General features: G+C 42.5%; 1 protein-coding gene across 1 annotated transcript in view; it reads right to left on the bottom strand.

The window, feature by feature from the left end:
- Positions 1 to 26,136, bottom strand: part of CHD7 (chromodomain helicase DNA binding protein 7) — a 222,375-nt gene that overhangs the window by 111,830 nt on the left and 84,409 nt on the right. Inside the window, exon 3 of the mRNA XM_082258208.1 lies at positions 24,548 to 24,948. Coding sequence (XP_082114334.1) covers positions 24,548 to 24,948 — 401 coding nt within the window. The remainder of the gene's footprint in view (positions 1 to 24,547; positions 24,949 to 26,136) is intronic.

Below are 26,136 nucleotides of genomic sequence, written 5' to 3'. Positions count from 1 at the left end.
GTGGATGATATATTTAAAGTCTTTTCAATTTCATGTTGAGGAACATTATTCTGAAATCATTTGACTATTTTTAGATGCAGCTTTTTACAGATTTGTGAACCTCTGCCCATCTTTACTTCTGAGACTGACTCTACAGGATGCATTTTATACCCAATCATATTATTAACCTGTTGCAAAAGGTTCTTCCAGCTCTTCCTTGTTAGTATCACCAGTTTTTTACTGCCATGTCCCAATTTTTTTTGAGATGTGTTGCGGCCATCAATATCACAGACATTTTTTTATTAAAACAGTAAATTTTTTTCCCCAGTTTAAACATTTATGGGTTTCCCATTTTAAAGAGGCGCCAGGACACTTCTTGTGCCCCCTTGGGAATTGACATAAGCCAAGGCCGTGGCATTGTCAGATTGAATGCACACTGGACAGCCTTGTAGACGATCCATCCAATGTCCAAGGCACAGCCTGTTCACTCGTAACTCAAGACATCGATCAGCAGTCTGGATTCTTCCAGGGTCCGGACCCCCTGAGCAGAACTTCTGCCGATGATGCCTCCCCAGCCGTGGGCTGGCATCCGCGGTGACCACTGTCCAATACAAGGGTAGGAAGGATTTTGTCCTGCCGGAGAATGAAGCCACCAAATTAGGGACTGTCGTAGTCCAGCTCAGCTGGATTTGGTTGTCCAGAGACTGCGGATTCTTGTTTCGTGATGAGAATCTCCCGTTGCAGGAACCTAGTATGAAACTGTGCAAGCTGGACCGCCTCAAAAGATTGACACCATCAGCCCCAGCACCCGCATACAAGTCCAGAAGGATGATCATCTGCTGGTCAGCAGAAGACGACAAACTGCAAACTGCAGTGTCTGAAATTTGCCCGGAGGAAGAAATACTCTGGCTAAGGCCGAGTCCAGAGTCAGCCCCAGATAGTATAGGTTCCAAGAAACCAAGGCTGACTTCTGAAGATTCAGAATCCAGCTGAACGCCTTCATAGTTCCTATAGTGATGTCAAGGTTTTCCTGCCAGCGCAGCAGAAGACTCTGCTCACAGAAGAGATCATATAAATAGACAAGTACTGCGATCCCTCACTGGGGTAACAATGCCAGTAACGGGGCCAACACTTTAGTGAAGACCAGGGGAGCGGAGCCAAATGGTAACATCCCAAACTGCTAATGTTCCTCTCCCACTGCAAAGTGGGGGAAGCGTTGGTGACCGACACATATTGGAATGTGAAGGTAGGCATCTTTGATATCTATGGAGGCAAGAAATTCCCCGATAGAGGGAAGCCACCACGGTGCGAATAGACTCCATCCTGAACTTCTGCACCCTCTCAAAGCAGTTCAGCGCCTTAAGGGTCCAGGATTGGACGCACCTTGCCCTCCTTTCTGGGAACTGTAAACCGGTTGAGAAAAACCCATGGCAACATTTTGCAACTGGAACAGGGACAATCACCCCTGGAAGCAAGAGATCTTGCACCGCCCCAAAGAGGGCCTGTAAGCTGACTCAAGACCGTTGCATGTTGGAATGAAAGAACCTTTCCGGAGGGCGAGCACAAACTCAATCGTGTATCCGAATCGTAAGACTTTGTGAACCCACTTGTCTTGTACCAGGGAAGTCCACGGGTCCAGGAACCAGCAAAGCCCCCCCCCCACCTCAGATATGGGTGAGGGCGCACCTTCATGTTGAAGGAGCCATGTCTGCGAGTATGGAGAAGCCCAACCTTGACTTGCCAGACCAAGTTCACTTGGATCCATCAGATGAGGCCCCGAAAGGCTTTGAACCCTTGTCAGTCAGTCAATCCAGAGGGACGAAAAAACTTCTTAGGGAGGCGAAAAGGCGGGCCCACGTGTGCAACGAGGGTACTTGCCCTTAGTAGCCTGTAGAAGAAAGGTACTCTTCCCCCCCTGTGAGACCCTTAATAATGTCATACAGGTTAGCTCCAAACAGGCGATCTCCTTGAAAAGGAAGAACAGCCAGGGCTTTTTTTAGAAGTCTGGTCTGCAGACCAGCATTTTAGCCAAAGGACACGCCGAAGGATCACTGCCAAAACAGAGAACCAAGCCACTAGTGGAGCCGCATCCAAAAAAGCAGCATAGATAAACTGCAGCCCCTGGACCAGCTGGTTTGCCAGCTCAGCAAAGGCAGGTGGGAGCTGTTCTCCCTTTAGATCACGGCGTAAAAGCTTAGCCCACTCAGTCAGAGTTTGCGACACCATGGCAATGGTGAACACCGACTTCAATGCCGAGCTAGCCAGGGTGAACACATTGCGGGCCACAGCCTCCGCCTTTGTTGTCAGCCAGGACCGAAGATCCCAGCAAGAAACTAGGTCTTTACTCCTGACTGGGCAGAAAAAAACCGAGTGGCTATAGCAGAGGGGGGAGTATACCCCTAGAACTTCCCATGGGTGAAGCCAGAATTATTTTCTGCCTAGTGTCCTACTCCTGTAGGGGGCAGTATAACCCAATGGTTCAGAATACCAGAAGCTGTGTGCATTAATGAACGAAAGAAATAGGAGTTTATGGAATTTGCAAATCATTACATTCTGTTTTTATATGGATTTTACACAGCACCCCAACTTTTTTTACATTAGGGCTGTATATTGCAGTATAGGTTCCCATACACATTAGATGACAGTCTCCCGGTTTGTCTTTTTTGGGTAGACTGAGTGATGGTTCAGTGTTTATGGGCAACGCATGGGGACTCATTGGAGTGAAATATGTCAGAGGGAGATGCAGCGTGTTCAATAAGGCTCATTATGAAACCAGAAAGCTCTGTGTGGGATCCATTCATTAATATAAATGTTCATGGCAATAGATGAGCTTCTGGAACCTGGCATTAAGGGAGGAGGAGCCAGGATATTTAAAAACGTCTTGAGCGAGGCCTTTTTCCCCATATTCTCTACAGCAAAAAAAGGGGTTGACCGATAAAGGAACAAGGGTTGTTCACAAACTATTTTTTTTTTTTTTTTACTACTCTTAAAGTGTAACTTCACTCTCCCAATCAATATTTTTCAATCCCTATACTGCTAGCATTAGATTTCTTCAGTTACTTCCCAGTTCCTTGCCTAGGCAAAATTAGGTTATATATCCCAAGAGTCTTCAGGAGGGGAGAGGTTTTCTCAGCTAAGCATACTCTGCTGCATGCATGTCTGAGCTAAGGGCAGATGGATTCCAGGAAATAAAAATTCTACATGACTCATTTGCCCTTAGTCAAGATGGCCATGGTCAGAAAAGTGGGTGTTTTTCTAAATGATTTCTGAAACAAAAAAGTACAGAAACATGGATGGAGGGGGAGTTTGCTTTGAATATTAAAAATGAATTAAATCAGGTATTTAGTTTGTGGTGCTCAGCTGCAGTGAAGATCTGCTATCAAAATTTTACATTCACCTCTGTTCACTTTTTATTTTACACATAATTAAAAATGAAAACACAGGATTTTAGGCTCCATTCACACTTGAGCAACAAGGAAGAATCCTGAATGGCACCCCAAATGTGGTAGGATTGTTCAATTGCTGCGTGACAAAATGCGCGTTTAAAACCGTACTTGGCACAGCTCCAAAACTTGTTTTTTGAGCTTCTTTGGCTTAACAAACACACAGCAGCCATTCAAGTGAGGCAGCCCTATGCATGACATGCAGAAGTTAAGATGCATTGCGCTTTTCAGATCGCTAGTAGGAACCTGTGCAAACAGATCACTAGTGGGAACCTGTGCAAACAGATCGCTAGTAGGAGCCTGTGCAAATGATTGGTGTCTGTTCTCATGCGGGAGTACCCAGCAAGCAAAAAAATAAATTTAAAAAACGCAGCGCTGGCATTTTTGATGCATTTCCATTAAGAGCCGCTTCACACTGAGGCGATCCGACTTCGAGGGGAGACTTTGGCGCGACTTGCAGGGACTTCACATAATGAAAGTCTATGCAAGTCGCTCCGAGGTCGCCCCAAAGTAGTACAGGACCCTTTTTCTAAGTCGGAGCGACTTGTGTCGCTCCTATTAGAACGGGTCCTGTGCTAATCAATGGCGAGCGACCGAGCGCGACTTGTCAGGCTGACAAGTCGCCTGACAAGTCGCGCTAGTCTGAATGGGGTCTCAAGCCTAGCAAACTAAAAACACAACCTGCAGCAGGCAAGAACTGTTCCTGACCCGTTCCAAAAATCGCACCAGTTAAAAACACACAGATGTGAATGTGATCTGAAAAATGCACAGGTGTAAGCCTAGCCTAAAACACTGCAGTTTCCGATGTACAGGGTCATTTTATTAAAAAAAAAAAAAAAAAGTAAATAGAAAAGTATTATTATGATTATTATAAGATAGAAAAAAATCATGGCTGAAAATATCAGAATTGTAGTTTTAGTGTCTGTTCAGTTATCTGAAAGGCCAAGCAGGGAGAAAGAAAAATAGATGTGGATATTTAACCAAGGGGGGAAGAGGCTTTTGTATCCAAAGTTCAATGTATGCCAACTACAAAGTCCTGAGTGCATAGCCCTATCTGACATGTCTGCATGTGTATTGGGTTCCTGTCAGGTGACGACATCGCTGAGGCTTTCATCATCTGTTAATTTATAACAAGCTTGTGCTTTCTGTCTGCTTTTATGAGTGATACACTTGGCTTGACCCATATACACACTTTTTCCTTTGGGAAATACCTCTCCTTTTCTCACACTTATGTAATGGCTGTACTCCCTGGCACCTTTCAGGAGTTTTAACTCAAAAGAAAAAAAAAAAAAAAAAAAAGAAAAACAAGCCTTTAAAAGCACAATTTACCGTAAACGGTCCTGTGAAATATATAAAATATTTCCATCATGTTATTACTGTCCTACCACTGGTTAGGGTAGAAATTTGACATTTGAAAGCCTTAGCGAGTCTCACACACACACATGGGCATATGTAGGCCTCATGCACACTGGACAAGGTTAGCGCTACTTTGAGGGGCCTCTGGGGATTTGTTCTGTCATTAAACACCCCTGTACGTTAACCTGTGCGTCTATGCATGCACACATGCGTTTAGAGGCAGGGAAACAAAAAACTGCCAACAAGTCCAGAAATAGCAGCAATCTGGCAGAAAAACAATTGACAGAACGCAGCTAGAAATGTTTAGTGCTTAAGCATTAGTTCATTTCAATGGGCAGAATAAATTATTTATACAAGTGCTTGATGGTATAGCTGTAGTAGTGATGCCAACTCCACTGCTTTGGGGTTCTGGGCAAAGATAGACATGGAGTGGAGACTTCTCATTCAGAGAGAGATCAATCAAGTTCTTCATCCATGCTTAACATTATTTTAAAGTAGTCTTTCCAATGTGTGTTCATGTTTTATGTTTTCTGTGTAGTCTGAAGATATTCTGCATATATACTGTACATGGGGGCAGCCATATTAGCTCATATGCAGGTTCTTCTTCCAGTTTAGTATTGATTCACTGTGGTTGTTCTTGGCAGTTTCTTTTAATGAAAGCCTATAGGGTCGATTTACTAAAGCAGCCTTTTTCCAACCAGGGTGCTTTGAGGTTTCTTCAGGTGTGCCTTGGCAAAATGCCCCAAAATTGTATATAAGCCAGTGATTGGATGAAGCCTGCCTTTAAGTTACATAAAGCCACAGGTTTTCATTGTGCACCATTACAACCTTCTAGCTGCCAACCTGTTAACGACCAATGACATCAGTTGATGAGGATGTCAGTTGCCTGCATAGCATCCTTGTTTGACCCTCCCCTGCCTCTCTCCATCCTTGTTTGACCCTCCCCTGCCTCTCTCCATCCTTGTTTGACCCACCCCTGCCTCTCTCCATCCTTGTTTGACCCACCCCTGCCTCTCTCCATCCTTGTTTGACCCACCCCTGCCTCTCTCCATCCTTGTTTGACCCACCCCTGCCTCTCTCCATCCTTGTTTGACCCACCCCTGCCTCTCTCCATCCTTGTTTGACCCACCCCTGCCTCTCTCCATCCTTGTTTGACCCTCCCCTGCCTCTCTCCATCCTTGTTTGACCCACCCCTGCCTCTCTCCATCCTTGTTTGACCCACCCCTGCCTCTCTCCATCCTTGTTTGACCCACCCCTGCCTCTCTCCATCCTTGTTTGACCCACCCCTGCCTCTCTCCATCCTTGTTTGACCCACCCCTGCCTCTCTCCATCCTTGTTTGACCCACCCCTGCCTCTCTCCATCCTTGTTTGACCCACCCCTGCCTCTCTCCATCCTTGTTTGACCCACCCCTGCCTCTCTCCATCCTTGTTTGACCCACCCCTGCCTCTCTCCATCCTTGTTTGACCCACCCCTGCCTCTCTCCATCCTTGTTTGACCCACCCCTGCCTCTCTCCATCCTTGTTTGACCCTCCCCTGCCTCTCTCCATCCTTGTTTGACCCTCCCCTGCCTCTCTCCATCCTTGTTTGACCCACCCCTGCCTCTCTCCATCCTTGTTTGACCCACCCCTGCCTCTCTCCATCCTTGTTTGACCCTCCCCTGCCTCTCTCCATCCTTGTTTGTCCCTCCCTGCCTCTCTCCATCCTTGTTTGTCCCTCCCTGCCTCTCTCCATCCTTGTTTGACCCTCCCCTGCCTCTCTCCATTAGCTTTGGGGTCTCATTAGCGAAGTGATGGTGAAAAACTGAGGGAGAAGAGGAACACTGGAATACTAGTCTGTACCAGTTTGCAAAAGTATTTGCTTTGAAAGAAAAAAAAAAAAAACCCTCTAACGTTGGGTGTCCTATGCGTATTGATGTTGCTGCATCATGTAAACTATTAGAATCGTTTACATTTTTGAATGGTGTGCCTCAAACTTGTCTATAATCTTAAAGGGTGCCTTGCCTGAAAAAAGGTTGAGAAACACTGTACTAAAAGCAAATATACTGTGCACTACAAGTGCATTTGCTCCAGAGCTTAGTAAATTAGGTAAAACTTTACTTTGCAAAGAATACTTAATCCCATGCAAGGAAAAAAAAAAGCGATTTAGTTTGTACAGGATTGGATGATAGAAACCAGCAGAACGTCCCCTCAGATCTAGAGAAATTGCACTTCAAAGTGCACAGTAGGGGAGATTTACTAAAACTGGAGCACTCAGAACCTAGTGTAGCTGTGCATGGCAGCCAATCGGCTTCTAACTTCAGCGTTTTCAATTAAGCTTTGACGATAAAACCTGGAAGCTGACTGGCCACTATACAGAGCTGCACTAGATTGTGTGTGCACCAGTTTTAGTAAATCTCCCCCAGCATAATTGCCTTTAGTAAATCAACCGCTAAGGTTTGCAGAAGCACTAAAACGAAGCCTTTGCTGCGTAGCCAATATATTTTCCCAACAATTGAAAAGGGAAACCCATCTTGGATGGCGCTGGCGACCTCCGCTCTGAAAATATTGCCTGGACTTCTTGCTGTCAATTACTTCAATACTCCGCAGCAAGAATGCCAATCACAAAAAATGAACTCCTTATCTGCATACCAGAGGCGTAACTAGAACCTTCAGGGCCTGATGCAAGAAACCATGAAGGGCCCCCCGGACCCCTGGCAGGGGCCCTTCCCTACAAGCCTGGGGCTCTTCCCACTGATCCTGGGGCCCTTTATTACGGTCCCGCAGCGGGACCCTTTCACAAGTTCTGCAGTGGGGCCCCCTTCCTGCCATCTTGGGGCCTCCCCACTGTGGTGGAATGCCAGGGCCCGGTTGCAAGTGTGACCTTTGCGATCCTGGAAGTTTACTCACTGGTGTCAGTAGTTTTTATTTTTTGGTATTTTAATTGTATTTTTTTTATCATTTTATTTTTTTACAATGTCACTGACAATGACTCTGTCCATTCAGAAAAGAAAGGAGCTGGTAAATTACATTTACCGACCCCTTCCTGGTTCTCTATTGTGACGCAGCCGGCAGGAGGGGAGGGAGCACAGTGGGGGGGGGGGGCAGGGGCCCAGAGACAGCAGAACACAAGTGAACTGGATAGGAGGAGTGGTGGGGGGCAGCATGCAGAGGAACCAAACTCCTCCAGTTTTCTCCTGCAGCTACAGGAGGAAAACAGAGGACAGTGATTTCTCTACATGCTGCCCCTTTTGGATGCTTTGGTGATGCTATTTTGAAGCTTGGCAAAATGCTGTTGGTTGTCTACTGTTTTTCCCCAATACATAAAATACAAAGCGAAGCCAACTCTGAAGCGCCCCTCTATCACTGCAGGCGTGGTTACAGAGCGCTGTGATAGATCTCTATGAAGGATTTGGGGGATGCAGTGACGAACCAAGAAACCAAAATGGGGTCAAATATCTGAAGCAAAGCGAAGCAGCGCAAATTGAAAAGCGTGTACAGGACTGAGTTAACCATATTCTTTAGTGATCGCTGCTTTGATTGCTATTCAGAGTACTTTAAAAATGCAGGCCAATCAGTGACTGCATACGTAAAGTTGAAGAGGTCAACAAAAGGGAAAATCTTATTCTGACATCTGAACAGGATAGAGACAAATACAATAAAACTTGGATGCTCTGGAACATGTTTGTTTTATCCGATAGGGGACAGACCCTGTTGAACTCTGATGTGGTTCGGTAATAGATATATCGGCTCCTCCCTACCATCCCATCTCTTTTTCTGTTTGGCCTTCCTCTTTTTCCCCTCTCCCCCTCCCCTACGTCTTCGGCTTCTCACCTCTCTCACTTTCTATACTCTGTATTTTCCGCTTCACTCTATGCTCCCATTTCTTCCTTTCATACTTACCCTCAGGGATTCCTAAATGACAGTATTGCTCCCTCTCCCGGGGTGGGTGCTGTGCAATTTTTGATTTCTTGGTTTGCCTGCTGCCGTGGTGGCTCTGCCTCCTTGCACCTAGTGATAACTGCCCGCTTATGCACGTGACCACCTACATTTCCCTATGAGGGTACTTTATGTTTGCTAACGGTTATGGATGGGGGGGGTTAAGCCTCCGCTGTTAACATCTTATTTACGTCTCTTATGATTTCTAGTTTCTCCATACTGTTTGCCTTGATTATTTTTTGTATTTCTCTGTAAAACTTTCTAAAATAAAATATTTGCAAAAAAAAAAAAAAACGCAGGCCAAATGCACGATTTTGAAGTGTAAACAAGGCTTAGCGGCACCTCTGACTGCAGTAAGGCTGTATTCACACATTATGGGGCAACAGACATTTTACTGCATTGAAAACCGCCTATCATCGCTAGGACACAGAGAAAACAATTGTTTCCTGTGTATCACATTCACATTGCAACACAGCCTGCTGCATTTTATTGCAAAGAATCGCATGGCACTGTACAATAGTGCATCGCATCACACTGCTGTATAGTGAAATAGTGTACATTTTCTGCACTTCAAATAAAAAAAGTTTGTCCAAAACAAAAAAAAAAAAAAAAGGAGTAATGTAATGTGATAAATCGCTTGTCACACTGCTCCCTAGCGCAGTTGGGAACGGACGGCTGTCTTAAATGTAAAGCACTACGGCAGCTGTCTGTTCCAAGTGTGAAATGGCCATAAAATCTGACATAAGTTCTAAACCTTCCTCTAATAAAAGAAAAAAAAATTTTGGCTAAAGAAACATTTTAACCGGTTGCCGACCGCCACAAGTACATATACTGCGGCGGTCAGCCCCGACCAGGCAAAGTGACGTACCGGTACGTCACTAGCCTGTCACCGGCTTGTGAGCCAATAGCGGGCGAGCGCACGCCCGCCCCGGCTCGTTCCCTAACAAGTCAGTGCGTGTGACCCGATGTCCGCCGGTCACTCTCGATCGTTCGCCGTGAAGGGAGAAAGGCAGGCGGCTAATGTAAACAAACCGCCTGTCATTCTCCCCTGTGTAAAAATGGAGATCACACGGTTCTACTATGTAGGACCGTTGATCTCTGTTCTTACACCAGTAGCCATGTCCAATCACAGTTAGAAACACGCCCCTAGGACACACTTAACCCCTCCCTCTCCAATACAGTTAACTCCTTCACTGCCAGTGTCATTTTTACAGTAACAGTGCATGTGTATAGCACCGATTACTGCAGTAATGTCACTGGTAACCCCAAAAGTGTCAAAAATGTCAGTCAAGGGTCTGATCAGTGCCGGAAAAAAAAAAAAAAAAAAAAAAAAAAAAAAAAAAAAAAAAAAAATCGCAGATCGCCGCCATTACTCGTTAAAAAAAAAAAAAAAAAGACAAAAATCTTTCCCTTTGTTAGTAAATGCGATAACTTTTGCGCAAACCAATCAAAATACGCTTTTTGTGATTTTTTTTTACCAAACATATGTAGCATAAAACAAATTGGCCGAAAATGTTAAAAATTTTGATTTTTACATTTTTTTGCAAAATTAACGCTCTTTTGTTTATAGCGCATGATCAAAATAAATAAATAAATCGCACAGGTGATCAAATACCACCAAAAGAAAGCTCTGTTTGTGGGGAAAAAAAAAAAAAGGACGTCAAATTCGTTTAGGTACAGCGTTGCATGACCGTGCAATTGTCCGTTAAAATCACGCAGTGCCGAATCGCAAAATAGGCCCTGGTCAGGAAGGGGGTAAAATCTTCCAGGGCTTAAGTGGTTAAAGAAAACGGATGCTCGTTTTTATTCTCAAAGGGCTACAATGGCTGAAAAATCTTCACCTTCCAACACCCCTCCAAGTGCCCGTTGGGGGGGCTTACACCGTTGTATGTTGCGGTTTGATCCACCAGACACTAGTGAATAGAGGACACAGTACAGCCATAATCAATACAGTGACACAGTTATTTGGCAAAGGAAACCGTACACAACAAGGGTTCGGTCCAAGCATCCATTAAACATACCCAGGCGTCGAAAGCCTTCTACATGTTTATTTAGGTAAAACAATCGGCTGTAGTTGGCATAGTTCTTTTCTATAGGTTACAACATCCTGTCTAAAGATGGATACACACTATACAATTTTTGTTGTTCGATTTCCTTTAGATTTACCTTCAACTATGTAGTGAAAGGGCCTGCCAGATTGCATACAAAATTGCAAGTGTTTAGATTTGACCTCATATATGGTTTTGGTAAATCTAAAGACCGTTGTATAGTGTGTATCCAGCTTTAGTGATTGGGGACTGATGAAAGGAGTGGTAAAGCAGAAATAATCATTTCACTTGGCAATCCGCTTTCTTGCAACAATTTTAGGCTGATCGAGGGCTTATTTAATAGCAGGCATATAGCATGCAGAAGGGAGTAAAAAAAAAAAATAGCTTGATTCCCCCATCAACACAGTCAGTGTTGATGGAGGAATCCCTCCCACTGAGCCATTGTCTTCTACCAGAAGGGGAAGCCATCCCTGCCGGGAGAACACAGTGATTACTGCAAGCGGCTAGAATAGCCACTAGCAATAAAAGCATGAAAAATGCGACAGGCTGGTTATACCAAAGTTGATCGATCAACTTGTGCATATTTAGCCTGCCCACTCACGGTTCGAACCTTGGCTGGTTCAGCAGGGATTCGAACCGTCTATGGAAGGCTTGTTACTCATCATACTATTTACCTTTTTTTTTTTTTTTAACTTTATTCAAAATTTCACATTCATCTTTATGCACTGCTGAAGCATATCCTGATTTTTGTTCTGCACACATCCAACTGCAACATGGTGATTTGAACTACCTAATAGGGGAAAAGGTAAACTGCCTTGTCTATGTGGTGGGAACTTGGTGGGCAAAGCTGCTCAGCACATTTTGTGTGAAAAAGCCTGGATTGTTATGGGCACCAGAAAAAAAAAAAAAATTTAAATCTGGAAATTTGGAAGTATAGTCTGATCTATGTAATTATTTTTAATATATATAAAAACAAGTGACTTATATAAAAATGCAATGTTGCCGACAACTCTAGAGAACTAAAACTCCACACTTATGCCTCGTACACACGCAACGATTGTCGGCCGAACGATCGGCCGACTTTTGTCCAGTGTTGTTGTGTTGGTTGAAATGTGCTCTAGACTACACACAAATTTTCTCGGCCAACAACAACCAACTTCAGAAGTGATGTCATGTGCTGGTTTACTTTCCGTGTGTTTTTTCTTCTCTGAGCATGCCCAGTCTTGCTCATTAGATTTTTGTCTGCTGAAATCTGTACTGACTGGCGGAAAATCGGCCATTCTGTTGACGGCCAACAAAAATTTTATAGCCTGCACACCAGATTTTGTTCAGCCGAAAAGTCGCAGTCGGTTGTCGGAAGCATCATACTAACAAGCCGGAAATCGGCCAATCGGACGTTGGCCGAAAATTCACGGCCAACAATCGTTGCGTGTGTACGAGGCATAAGGCTGGTCATACATGTTCAATTTTCTGTTAGAACTACCAAAAACCATATAATAGGAGTTCAAAACTTAAACAACACTTTCAATTGTATCCTATAAGACAGGCCTTTGTACTAAGTTGAATGTAAAACTAAAGACAACTGTATACTGTATGGCCAGCCTTACTCCTACTAAAAGTGTCAGCAAGGCAGATAATTGCTGTCAATGCTGGGAGTTGTAGTTCAGCAGCTCCTAATGTCTGAATAAAGTACAGTTTGTACCATAAAAGGGAAAGTAACAGCACAAAAAAAAAAGCCACACATGAAAACAAGCCGCCCCCTGTCTATATAACTGAGCAAGCGAGGAAAAAAAAAAAAAAAAAAGAAGTGGCAGACGCTGTAAGGAAGTTTCCTGTAAGAGGTTAAAACTTCTAATAAAAATAGATGGAGTGCAGTAAATAAAATGACCAAGCCTCTCGGAGAAAGCAAGACGCGAGTCTTCCCAACTGTCCTGGAGCTGGACACATGGACAGAAGTCTCCCATAGCATGAGGCTCCATTTCCAGCCTTTATTTCCGCTCTAACTGCCACAAATTATACAACACTACAGCTGAACGCTGGGCCCCTTTCCTTTCATCTGCACGCCAAGAGCAATCACATTACCCTGGTAACCAGCGCTCACGTGACCAGCACCTGCTCTTTTGGCTGGATGCCATTGACTCAAGCCATCTGCTTCCCTCAATCAGCTTTCAAACATTGGCAACACCTGCGCTGCTGCGTTTTGTGGTCCTCTTTTATTTATATATTTTTTATTAGTTTCCTAGTGAATCAGTGCAACGGAAAAAAAAAAAAAAAAGAAGATAATAAAATAGAAACTCTAGAGTGCCATTAACTCATTCCCTTCTGACATTCAATATGTGGCAGAAGTGTATTCAAAAAGGCAGAAAGCGAGGGGTCAAAAGTGAGAGCACCCTACTGGTTGTTGAGGGGCTAGTCGTGAAAAGGTTAAAAACACCCCACCCTGTGAGCTGCACTAAGCCCCCCCCTCTCAGTGACTAGTGTGGACGACCAGAGGCAACTTTGCCTCTTTCCTAGCCCCCTCCTCATGTAATGTACAAAGCAGTAAGGGAAATCAAAGCATTCTCTATAAATATTCATGAACGGCGTTCTTAATTTTATAAAACAGTTCATCTGTAAACAGGAGAATCTCTGCTCCTCGGCTCTGGGAGGACAAAAAACAAAAACGTGCTCAGATTGGATTCAATTGACAGTTACAGCGGTTGGACCTTCCATTCAAACAGTTGCGTGACCAATGATGGCGAGCCAACACTTTTTTTTTACTGAAGATCAGGACTTCAGGAAGAATTTTCAAAATTACTGTAAATATTTCTACTAAATAGAAGTCTGTCTAAGAGTCGGTTCACACTAGCGCGACTTGTCAGCCTGACAAGTCACACTCCCTCGCGGTCCATTGACCGCTACAGGACCCGTTCTAATAGGAACGACACAAGTCACTCCGACTTAGAAAAAGGGTCCTGTACTACTTTGGGGTGACTTGCATAGACTTCCATTACGTGAAGTCCCTGCAAGTCCCTCCGAAGTCGTGGTGCATGGTAATGCACAAGTGGCCCCCCAAGTAGTAAGGAGTCGTGTCGCCTTAGTGTGAACCGGCTCTTAATCATTGCTTGACATGTCCTAAGTTATTTTACAATTCAACTAGAAACTCCCAATTCCAGCAAAGTTGTTTCTTAAAACCTATGCAAGTCACCCCATGACAACCGTACTCATGTTTTTAAGTATTAAAGCGGAACTGAACCCATCGATTTAACAGTTTAAAAAAACAGTTACATTCCTGGCATGTTCTGGGAATAGAACAGTCACATTGGTTGTGCTCTCAACCAAAATGTCAATTACTGATCACATGTGCAGAAAAATGGCAGTTGAAGATCAAAAAGAGGCCAAGATGGCAGCTTCCTTAGCTGAAAAACGATAGGAGGGTTTAGTTCTACTTTAATCAAATTTCTCCTTATTGCCTTGTGATTGGCTGATCAACTACAATCTGAGAAAACCGCAGTAGAGGCCTTCTGTATACTGTACCTTGGAGGCTGGTGATGGACAATTTGTACTGTTTCAAGAGATAATCTTTATAAGAGTAGAACATTTGTAAAAGGATAGAGTCAGCCTTTGAGGGAGTTACAATATCCAATTATCCCTTTCAATACCTGTAAATAATAAACTCGGTTTAAAACAAAAAAAAAAAAAAAAAAAAAGGAAGTAAGCTTATTTACAAGTATTTAAAGAAATGATCAGATGTTGTAACTTCCTCAAAAGACAGACGGTATCATTTTACGAATGTTCTACAGGAAGGGAGGTAAAATTTCCCAAAACAGACACAGGTAGCTATCCTAAATGGATTCCGATAGTTGTCGGGTGTCCACGTTTGTAAAATTTCACCTTAATTCCTTTAGAAAGTGAGTGGCAATCCCACCTTTAATAACTGCCAGCAGAACAGGTGACCAGGAGATTTCTAACCCACTCCCTGTTTTGGTGACAACTGTCAATTTGAGATTTTCCCCCACTTTCTGTCCCAATGACAACTGCTCTTAGGACAGGAAATGAAGGGAAATCTCCCCGACAGTAATAAAACGGCCAACAGATATTCTCACAGTGTATTTAGGACAGGAAGTGACCTAAAATCTCCAACAATGATAGAAAGCAATACATGGCCAACAGATATTCTCACAGTGTATTTAGGACAGGAAGTGACCTGAAATCTCCAACAATGATAGAAAGCAATAAAAACGGCCAACAGATATTCTCACTGTGTATATAAAGTGGGGTACACACTAGTAGAAAATCTGCCAAAAATTCCCGTCCGAGGTAAAATCGTATGATTTTTGGCTAGTGTGTACACAAATTTCAGCAGCCGATGCCGACATTTTCAACGAAAAAAAAAAAAAATGGCGGGACAAACACCAAAATTTTTTATCGTCCATCCCCAGACGACCAATTTTTGTTTAATGTGTATGCAGTATGTCCGTGAAAAATCGGATACGAAAGACCACGCATGATCTGAAGTTGCTGACGACCCGAAAGTCTAGGAACAAAATTTCCCAAAAAAAAAAAAAAAACGGACGAGAAATTTCGTGAACATTATGCACCGTCAACTAAAAAGGGTTATGACCACTGAGCAAGAGAAAAATCGGAATATATTTCGTCCGATTTTCGTCAAGTGTGTACGAGCCTTAAAGCTATAAAGAAAGTTTAGGAGGGAGTTCCACTTTAATGATGCTTTAGATAAAAGGAGGGGCAATAAAAGCATGCAACGTAAAACTCAAGCCATACAAGGGAGTTTTATAGATCTCTTTGTAACATAGGCAACAGGTTACGCGTTAGGAGCGATTTGGAAAGAGAAGGTTTTGCAACTGGCTAAAGAAAATGCTAAAATTCAATAGTTTGGAAAATGCTAAAGATCATCTGTTTGGAGATTTAATTGCAGAAATCCTCTTCCAGCTTACACTGTATGAATAGGAGTCCTGAGGACATTTCTGATAAAGAAGTTTATTAACAGCCATAACCATGTGCAATGAAGGAAAACCCCACCGCTGTCTAGCAATAGTTAAGCTTTTGTACAGAAGCTGCAGATCTCCACTCCGCTGCCGTGGCAAGATAAAAGTCGGCAGATAATACTTTGTAATGGGTGGCTGTGTTGTCACAAAGGGAGGCTCACCTTTGGTGTAATATCAACACCAACAATACAACCCCTTAAATTAGTTAAATGTGGCAAGCTGACATCAAAAGTAATATAAAAAGGAAAGAACGGTTTTATCTGCTGGCTGGGTTCACTTAATGTCACGTAGGCTCTTTAAAGAACTGCTACGAGCAACTGCCTGTAGTGAAAGATTGTATTTTACTCGGGTTTGTAAATATGAACTAAGTAAGCTTGAAATGCAACACTTACAGCATCATCACCACCACCACCATCATCCTCCTTCTCCTCATCCTGCTAAATATTGTATCAAACAGGACAGAGAGCATGAGTTTCTCCATGCCAGCTTTGTACATTTTTGCCCACTCACGCCAGGCAGAAATTTGGCTGTGGGTGTTCTTGAACAGGCTAAGAATTTTGTTAAAGGTGAACGACAGGTTAAGCAAACATTGCCCTAGAAAATGAGGTGTGTATTCTTAAGTGGGGTACACACTAGTAAAAAATCTGATGAAAATTCCCGCCCGATGTGAAATCGTCCGATTTTCGCCTAGTGTGTACACAACTTTCAGAAGCCGATGCCGACATTTTCAACGAAACAAAACGGAGGGACAAACACCAAAATTTTTTTCGTCCATCCCCAGACGACCGATTTTCGTTTAATGTGTATGCAGTACGTCCGTGAAAAAATTGGATACGAAAGGCAGCGCATGATCTGAAGTTGCTGACAACCCGGAAGTCTAGGAACAAATGTGCCAAAAAAAAAAAAAAAAGAAAAATCGGACGAGAAATTTTGTGAACATTTGTGCACTGTCAACTAAAAACGGTAATGAACGCTGAGATGACAGAGAAAAATCGGAGGATATTTCGTCCGATTTTCGTCAAGTGTGTACGGCCCTTTACCTGAATCTTAGTCTGTTTTATAAATTGCTATGAGGTCTGTGTAGTAATCCAGCATCAAACGCTGCCTGTGTGGGAGAGCTTCCTGTAATAACGACTGGTCACTCCTCCTCTCCTTGTGCAGGGTGACTGGTCAGGACTCCACCCCTCCTGAAATGGGTGGAGCCTGCTGGGTCCCCCCCTAGCTCTACTCTCAGCACGGGCTGTTTGAGGTCACTGCTACAGGTAATAACTGGGTTTGCAAAGACATTTATTTCACACAAAGTGGATTATATCCTTTGTGGCAACTGAGCAATATATTTAAACAAAATTCTGTGCCTGTGATTCAGCTTTAGACTTTATGCACACAGGCAGAAAAAGTGTTGCTGTTCGAGGCTTTTTTCTTTTTGCTCCTCTAAAAAGGAAGCTCTATATTAGCCTATGTGACCGTCTGGATTTGAAGAGCACCGTTTAGAGGCACCAAAGCGGTGTTCGAATGGGAGCTTATGAGCAGAAACGATGCACGTAGACCCATAAAGGTGCGGTTACATGTAAACCAACAGCCAGAATAAATGAATATTTTGACCAATAGAATGTATTTACGCTTAATAATCATACGCACATAAACTCTCGAAAATGCGCAACATTAGGAGGCATTTTCAGAAAAAATCCAGCACATATAGGGCATAAATGTAACATCTGTGTACGTCAGGCCTGAAAACGTAAAAAGTCTGCACCAGGTAAAGCGCTCTGCCAAGCTGCAGTATGAAAATGTAAAAAGTCTGCACCAGGTAAAGCGCTCTGCCAAGCTGCAGTATGAAAATGTAAAAAGTCTGCACCAGGTAAAGCGCTCTGCCAAGCTGCAGTATGAGAATACCTGCCTTCCCATTCCATGAAATAGATGAAATCTTTAGCATACTGACATGCGCAGCACAATACTACATGTGAATGGGTCATTCAGCTCAATATGCTCTTTTGGTTCCTCCTGTCAGAGGCTGCTTCCTTCACTCCCTTTTTGTAAATCACCTATAGACCAGTGGTCCTCAACTCCAGTCCTCGGGGCCCACTAACAGGCCAGGTTTGCAAGATAACTAAATTACATCACAGGTGATCTCATTTGCTGCTCAGTGATTGCAGCATTCTAGTCTGCATCTCCCCAAGGTAATATAAAATCTGGCCTGTTAGTGGTCCCCGAGGACCGGAGTTGAGGACCACTGAAGTACCTCCAGTGCTGTTAAAACAAAGCAAGTATGGGCTAAACACTGATTATCTGGATACCCTGCCTAAACATTCTAGTAGTAGGGGGGTCACCAACATCAAAAACAGGTAGCTTTGCACCAAGAGTTTGTGAATACCTGCATCAAGCAGAGCCATCAGAAACATGGCTTCATACATGGTACACCAACACACACATCTATGAAACTATAGATTCACAGTTATCCTGTATGATGCAGTAATGCAGAGACATGTCAATGCCGTGCCATATTTTAGTAGAGATATAAAGCAGGGATCCTCAAACTACGGCCCTCCAGCTGTTACGGAACTACACATCCTCGTGGTCCGCAATGATTAAGCACATTGTGTGAAACGCGTCTGTTAACAGTGTGACAGTTTAGATCCTTCGTTTGTCATGTTTTTCAACCTGTGACTCTACAATAACAAACTTTTCTTCATTTCTGGATGTGCCACTTTTTGTTTCGTTGTTGCATGGACTTCTCAGGTGGCGGGCCTTAGCAGGCACCCAGTCTTGTTGCCACAGCAGTATTAAGAGATCTACAATTTGCAGACAGCCCTGGAGCGGTGTATACTCCACTTCCCTTTTCCTACACATCCCATGATGCATTGTAAAGCTCTGACATGACTAGGCATGATGGGAATTGTAGTTCCTGAACAACTGGAGGGCCATAGTTTGAAGACCCCTGCTATAAAGCCTAGGTTGGGGTATGCACTGTCCATCCATTATTGCCTTATTGTAGTGGTGCATGGTAAAGTGCATGGTAAAGTCAGATCCCTTACAATGTGGTTTGCTACCCATGGGCAAACCAAATAGCACAGCCAATCCTCCAGTGTTAGTCCAGTTTTAGTTGGACCGACAAACAGTTCAAGAAATGTTGTAAATGAAAATTAGTGCAAAACTTTATTTACAAAAAATAAACAGTCTTATATAAAACCACAATAATTACAAAAGTTACAATAACTCAATAAATGCAGCCAACATCCACAACGAAAGCAGGCTTCTATAATAAAGCACATTAAATTAAATAAGGCCCAATACATACAAATAACATCCAATCAGATTTCACCCATCTGTAAAATGATGGTTGATTGGAACAGTTGCTATGAATGACTGCGGTTTGCAGAATGATCATATAATCTTATTGAATAAACCCATCAGGACTCAATCTCCACATAAGGCTCAGCTCACTAAGATAGGCGATTTATTTAACCATTTCACATGGTTCCATTCCCTGCTCTCCTCTACAGGGACCGCTCTGAAATTCACTTATTCACGGCCTCAAACTAGCAGACATTCAAGGGACAGATAACCCATGGGAATCTTTATTTTCCAGGATTTTCGCTGTAAAAATTGGTTAAACAAAAAGAATGCCATGAAATGAAGGACAAATTTGAGACCATAACCAAAAGCAAATAAATTAGGGTTTTGAAAATACCACTTAACTTTTGTATTGTGCTTTTTGGGCCTTTAACTGGGCTGAACATTTTGTCCATTCGTGCAGTGGTCCTCAGGGCCCATTAACAGGCCAGATTTTAAGTATTAACTTGGGGAGATGCAGACTAGAGTAGTGCAATCACTGAGCAGCAAATTATATCACCTTGGATGTATTTCAGTGATCTTGCAAACCTGGCCTGTTAGTGGGCCCCGAGGACCAGGATTGAGGACCACTGCATTCGTTAGACTACAGCCTGTTTACTGCCGAGACCAGTATCCTCTACAAATGTGATGTTCTAAATATTGCATCAAAAACCTTTGTTGGTCATACGGTAGGTGCTGGTTCCCTAAAGGGATTAGTGTAGACCCCCACCCCCGTTACTGAACTCTCCTTATGAAAATGCTAATTTTCTGGCTGTCATGCTGATGCCTTGTCTTGAGTTGCTGATCCAGATCAAGTATAAACAAAGAATTCTGACACTCATTTACAGCATGCTTGTTCTGGGTCTGTGACAAAGTATTGCCAGAGAAAGCCAGGAAACATTCGTAAGGAGGCCAGCAGTGGCAGCCCTATACTCCCCATGACAGGGTCACTTTAAATGTGTATGTTTTTTCACCAGTTATTGGATTTGGCCTTCCGGTTGGGGTGGTGGGCCATTTGGTGGCTTCTGTGTTGTTTGGGTGGTGGGTGGAGCCTTAGTGGGGTGTCATCTTAGAGGCAGGATCTATAGTGTGATTTTATCCAGTGTCCATGAGCTTAATGTATTTTGTACTTGTATGTATATTGCACTTGCATTTTTATTCCGCTTCAATAAAGTACCAATTTTTATCCACCTTATACCCCTGTTTGAGCCTTCTATGCAACTTCTTTCTCATCATTTTTCATGTATGTTCCCAGTTGCTAGACTCACCGGTCATACACTGAGGTATTTTGGTGGTTAATTGTAGCACTTGTTGTCACATCCTCACGCCCCGGGAATTTTTAGGGCGTTTGAGTGATTTCCTGGTGTTCCATCTCCCCTTCCCCCTTCCTCTTGAACATTAGTAAGGAGGCCAGCAGTGGCAGCCCTATCCTCCCCATGACAGGGTCACTTTAAACGTGTATGTTGCTGTATAAATTGGAAAGACTAATTCTTTAGCAGCATTTCCACTCCAGTATTATGTAATATTTAAAATTTGCCTACACTCAAACAACTTCCCCCTAACATTCTTCACACTAATTAAGAGATGATAAACTCTATGCAGGGGTACTAAGACCTTTGGGTAGTCACAAGTTCCTAGACAGCAGTCATTGCATGACTATAGTTGCAGCCCACAATGACAGTATCCTCGCTGTGCATTTAAACATAAGAAATATCTGTAGAGGGTACTAAACCAACGTGCAATAAAAGCGATAAATGAAAAGCCATATCATTCAGTTTTGTCATGCAGATATTTCTTAGGAAGAAGCTTTTCTGTAAAATTCAAAAACTGTAAAATTCCCAGAAAGCGCTGTAAATTCTAACAGTAATCTGACGTATATTTTAATCCTAATGAAAACAGTGTTTCTGAGCCGATTTGGATTAGGTACTTCTGACTGTGCCTCCATCTGGAAATTATATACTTCCCAATGCTGGTCACAGCTTGAAAAACAGGTTCAGATGTTTGAAAACTGTTCAGAACAGTTGTAAAACATTTCTGATTCCGAAGACAGAAAATTATGTTGTTTTTTTTTAAACTGTATTTCCAAATGCCGCTTTGGCAATTGCCATTTACACCTGAGCATATGTTATTTCATGCCGACATATTACTGTGTACTGAAAGCATCTATAAATACCAAACAAGACATCTTGCTCCACCACAACATAGATCCCAACTGTCCAGTGTTATCTGGTTTAATGGATGTATAACAAAGTCAAGCAGGACATTACACAATGCATTATGTTTTCAAGGATCTCACCATACAAAGCAACACACCGAACACCTTCATCCTCCTTATTTCAACAATACACTAAACACAACTGCTTGTATGTATATGAATATTTAACATGCTGCGTCTAGCAGACTGTCACAGGATGACTATGTGGCAGACAAAATACAAGCTTAGGTACAAAGCTGAGCCAGATTTAAGACGTTGACACAAAATTATGTCAATAGACATTGTCACATGACTTTTACCTTACAGCACTAACCCTAACACTAGGGCTTTATAATAAGAGGCTCTCCAATTTGCAAGTCCAGGAGGCCAAGCGTTTCAGGACATCTCACAAGCTAAAGTTTGTACAAATGAGAAGAAAATGTCATAGGTGTTCCCTAAAATATAAGACATTTTTAATTAGATCATTAACAGTGGTGTTTAAACCAACTCTGTTTCTAAGTCTCCACAATAAAATGGCCTTTGTAAAGACGTCATTTAACGCGCAGCTCTCCAGTGGTCTGTCCCAAGCCGTCACTAGAGGACACAGAGGTGAGGTAATGGCCAGCAGACAACCACTGAGTGGAGCAGGGGACTAGGTGGTCAACACTCTTGAAGTGTCCGATTCTGCAGAAATCACTTCACTACTGCAGAGGTTTGCGGCATGAGCAGGAGAGGCAAGTATTCCATCTTTTTTGCAGGTAGCACTTATTATACAACTTGATTTTAGCTGCAGAGTTGCTTTAAAGTGGAAGTAAAAGGCAAAACCTAACTCTAAACCTTCTCCCACCACCATTCTAAGCCTCATCTATCTACCCCTGTAAAGAAAAAACATTGCTATACTTATCTATTCTGAAGTCACTCCTGTCCGGTCTTCCATGGCATCCTCTGTGTGCAGGAGAAAGCCGATAATGGCTGGGAAGTGATGCCACCAATAGATTTACTATGGAGCTTCAGTTGTTGGCCTACAGAACAGCTCAGTCAGGGACTGGACAAGAGCAGCTTTAGAATAAGAATTTATTTACAGGGTTAGATAAATTAGGCTTCGCATGGGGTGAGAGTAGGTTTAGAGTTAGGTTTTGCTTTACATCCACTTTAAGTACTCGAGTCAAATTTACTTTAATAGATTTTGGCTGAAGTGTGAAAAGCTTAGGACAGTGTAGAACTTCTGCTAGTGTTTTCATTGCAGTCTGGCTACCCACTGGAAAGATTTTGCCTCACTTCCTGACCTGGAGATGCAAGAAACAGTGAGAGAACCTCCTCAAAATGTAGGTATTCCCCACCATTGACACCTGTCCTTATTGGGAGATCTTTTCTACAACTTGTTCTGGTGACCACTTACCAATTTAAAATAAAACAAAATAAAATCTACCAAAGAGGGCCACAGACCAACAGCAGAAACTTGACAGAGAAGGTGTGCTTCTCAATCCAATACAATAATAAAATTGGCTGTTTGCCTTTAAAGCCTAAACTCCAGGCTTTATTTTTACTTTGATTCAAATGTTCCACCTCATGATAAGACCCAAATCTGCTCACCAGAAGCCCCAGGTCCCATACAGAATTCCTGAAGACGCCATACGGTGAAATGCATTGATGTTCGTCTGTCTACACTTCCTTACTAACCAGTCACTTCTGGCGACTTCATGGAACGCAGGCCGGCCGGCTTCTCAGAGCGTTTAGAGAGGGGTGAGCCAATTACATAGTTGAGGAAAGGGGATGCAATTGTTATGCGATCTGAGCTGGTGCTGGTAAGGGCACATTCTATGTAAGCCTAACTATTGATGTGTGTGTGGTGGCATTTTAACATTTAATAAAACAGTGTTGCACTATTATGGGTGTGTTTTACCTCCATATAATCAACATAGGCCATCCGAGAGGGATTAGAGAAGTGCAGATCTAGGTGTTCTGATTGCTGATGATCCCTGGGGCTTCCGGTGAGCAGATTTAGGAGTTATCACGAGGTGGAACACAGATTATTTAAAATAAGAAGGCACGGTGTGGGTGACAGCATTTATTGAGAACTAATTAATTCCACTTAAGACTTCGTTGTATATGGACAGTGAATACTTCAGATTTATTCGTTTTTGCTGGTTATATAGCAACAGTGTATTGTTGTGTTCACACTATTTTCCATTATACCGACATTAGCCATCACTTAACAGCGCCTGCTTTATATATATTATTTTTGCTTTCAGTGTTTTTCACTTTAAAGGGGCAGCAGTTAAGGGAACTCAGTATATGGATGAGGAGCCCTTCTTGGATTTTTTTCATTCTTTATTTTTAAAATAGTTTGGACTATGCTGGTTCAAAAGAGCAATTTCTTCACTAACAGATGGGAGCTGGGAGCGTGAATTGGTTGTGCCCATACTGGTTGTATGAACTGCATCCAGCCCCTAACTACATACAGTATACAGCACTGTGTTCTGGAAGCCGGATGGGGACTTCCCGTTTTGCTCCCAGGTCAAAATCAAGACAGGCTGAGCCCTGCTCGGCCATTCAAAGGAAGCTTTGCAATTTATGAATGAATACAAGGCTACCTCCGATAGGCTGGAGGTAAAGATGGTGACACCTTTTCAGAAAATACAACGCTACCTGTGAATAGCTGGGAAGCACTCAGCCCGGCTCAATTTTGTTTGAGGAGAAGTTTCGGACGTACAAAAAAATTCAGTTTTTACAGTGATCAGAGGGAGCAGTTGTTAGTGAAGGTAATAGCTTGGTCCAAAATGAACTATGCTTGAGTTAGACTTTAACACATCAACCAGCATTTATATACTCTGAACCCCTAGTACCAATAGAAGGAACAGGAAAAAAAAAAGTTGCTGGCACAGAAAAAATTGTTAATGGCAAAGGAAAACCCTAAAACTTGACTGGCTGTGTACAGATCAAACCAGAGTAAAAAACATTCCAATGCAAGTTACTTATATTTTACATAGCTATTCCTTTGCATTTATAAGGCACAAACGCACAAAATTACTATTTCGTCTGATGCTGCGGAGCATTCCCAAAGAGTATGGCAAAACACTAACATTATATGCAGCACTCTAGGAACCAAAGCTTCTGCAAGCCACCTACTGCCATGTAGCATTAAAAAAAAAAAAAAAAAAAAAAGACACTAATGCACTCTTAATAAATCATTTGCATTGTTCCAGCCTATATTTGTGGCAAACTCAACACAAAAGTAAATGTTGATCAGACGTTGCCTATACTTCGGATATAAATACATTGATACACGCTTACCTAGTCTTTTTGCTGGTCTTGGGTTTGGGAGTTTTCACCTTTTTCTCTTTTGGCTCTTTGGGAGTTTTGGGCTGTTTTGGAGCCTTAGGTTCCTTGGGCTCTTTCTTTGCTTTAGGCTCTTTTGGCTCCTTGGGCTCTTTTTTAACCTTCGGCTTTTTCTTCTTCTTTCCATCCGGTGCTCCCTCTATGGAAAGCTCTGGATTTTCCCCGAGAAAACCTTCCTGACCAAAGTTAGCGTTATCCGCAGTAATGTGGTTGTTTTTTTTCTTCCTCTTCTTTTGTGGTGGTGGAGACTGCATGGATGGCAAAAAATCTTCTGTGTTTAATAAAGGGGCATTGGGACCACCAAGCCGAGTCATATCCGGCACAGGTTTATCAAGAAAAGGTTCCGATGGGGAATGCTGGAAAAGAAAAAAAAAAAATCACATTTAATTACAGGATGAGCAAACCAATGCATTATTCCTTCATTTAAAGAAAAAATATATGCAAAAGCACAACCGTTAACGTTTATAATTTTAGCATTGTGACACACACTATAAAACTTTGGGCTTGCTATTGACCCATAGACAAGTAAACTTAGGAAAGTTAGGCTAAATATGGACATTAGAAATACTAAAAATTCTTGGCTTCTTGCAACTGCAGGATTTTTGGGTTATTTTTACCAAGTTTTAAGTTAGTTAACATGAATAATCACCTGCTCTTATTTTCTAACCTTTGGTTAGATTAGATATACCAGAAGTGTTTTTTTTTTTTTTTAGCTGTTCAAAAGGGAAAAAAAAAAAATCTGAAGGGAGGTTTTCTGTAGTCCTAAATTGCTGTAATTAGATGGCAATGCTTCTGCTCCATAGATAAAGAGTACAAGAAGAGTGAACAATGTCATATTAGGACATGAAGTGTTACTGGCAAGATCACCAGGTGAAAAAAAAAAAAAAAAAAAAAGGAAAAAAGTCTGGAGTAAAAAAAAAAATAAAAAATGCAGCCACCACATAGGACTGGTAAGCTGCAATATATTCAATTCTTGTTCCTTTGTATAAACACTCTAGTTTACCATGATGTGGTGCACCTTAGCGAGTCAAGACTTCCAGCAAGTGATAAACAAATTTAACCCGTGTTAACTGCAGAATTATAATTTTCAATGCATATTGTCATCTTTCAAGGCACTTTATTTTATACATCTAGGGCCTGGTTCACACCTATTCATTTTTTGGTGCTTTTTTTGCAGAAACGCAATACAGTTTATTTAACATTGCTTCCTATGGGAAAATGTTCACATCTATGATTTTTTTCCAAATATTTGGTTTAATAGACTTCAATGGAGAAGCTGCAGAAAAAGCATGTAGTATTTTTTTCCCCGCAATTTTGCGTTTTTTTAAATCTGCCCAACAACAAATTGGCCAAAAATGTAAAAAGAATAATAAAAAAAATAAAATAAAAAGGAAGCATTACAAAATGCAACAATTAACAGCTTGCCGACCGCCACACGACTATTTACGTCGGCAGTCAGCCCCTCACAGGCAAAGCGACGTAGCGACGTACGTCGCTAGCCTGTGAGGCTCTAGGGAGCGGGCGCGCTCCCGCGCGGTCACGGA

This window comes from Pelophylax lessonae, assembly GCF_965119305.1.
Source record: "Pelophylax lessonae genome assembly, chromosome: 5".
Lineage (NCBI taxonomy): Eukaryota > Metazoa > Chordata > Amphibia > Anura > Ranidae > Pelophylax > Pelophylax lessonae.
The sequence above is the reverse complement of the archived record's forward strand: the minus strand, read 5'-3'. Positions and strand labels throughout refer to the sequence as shown.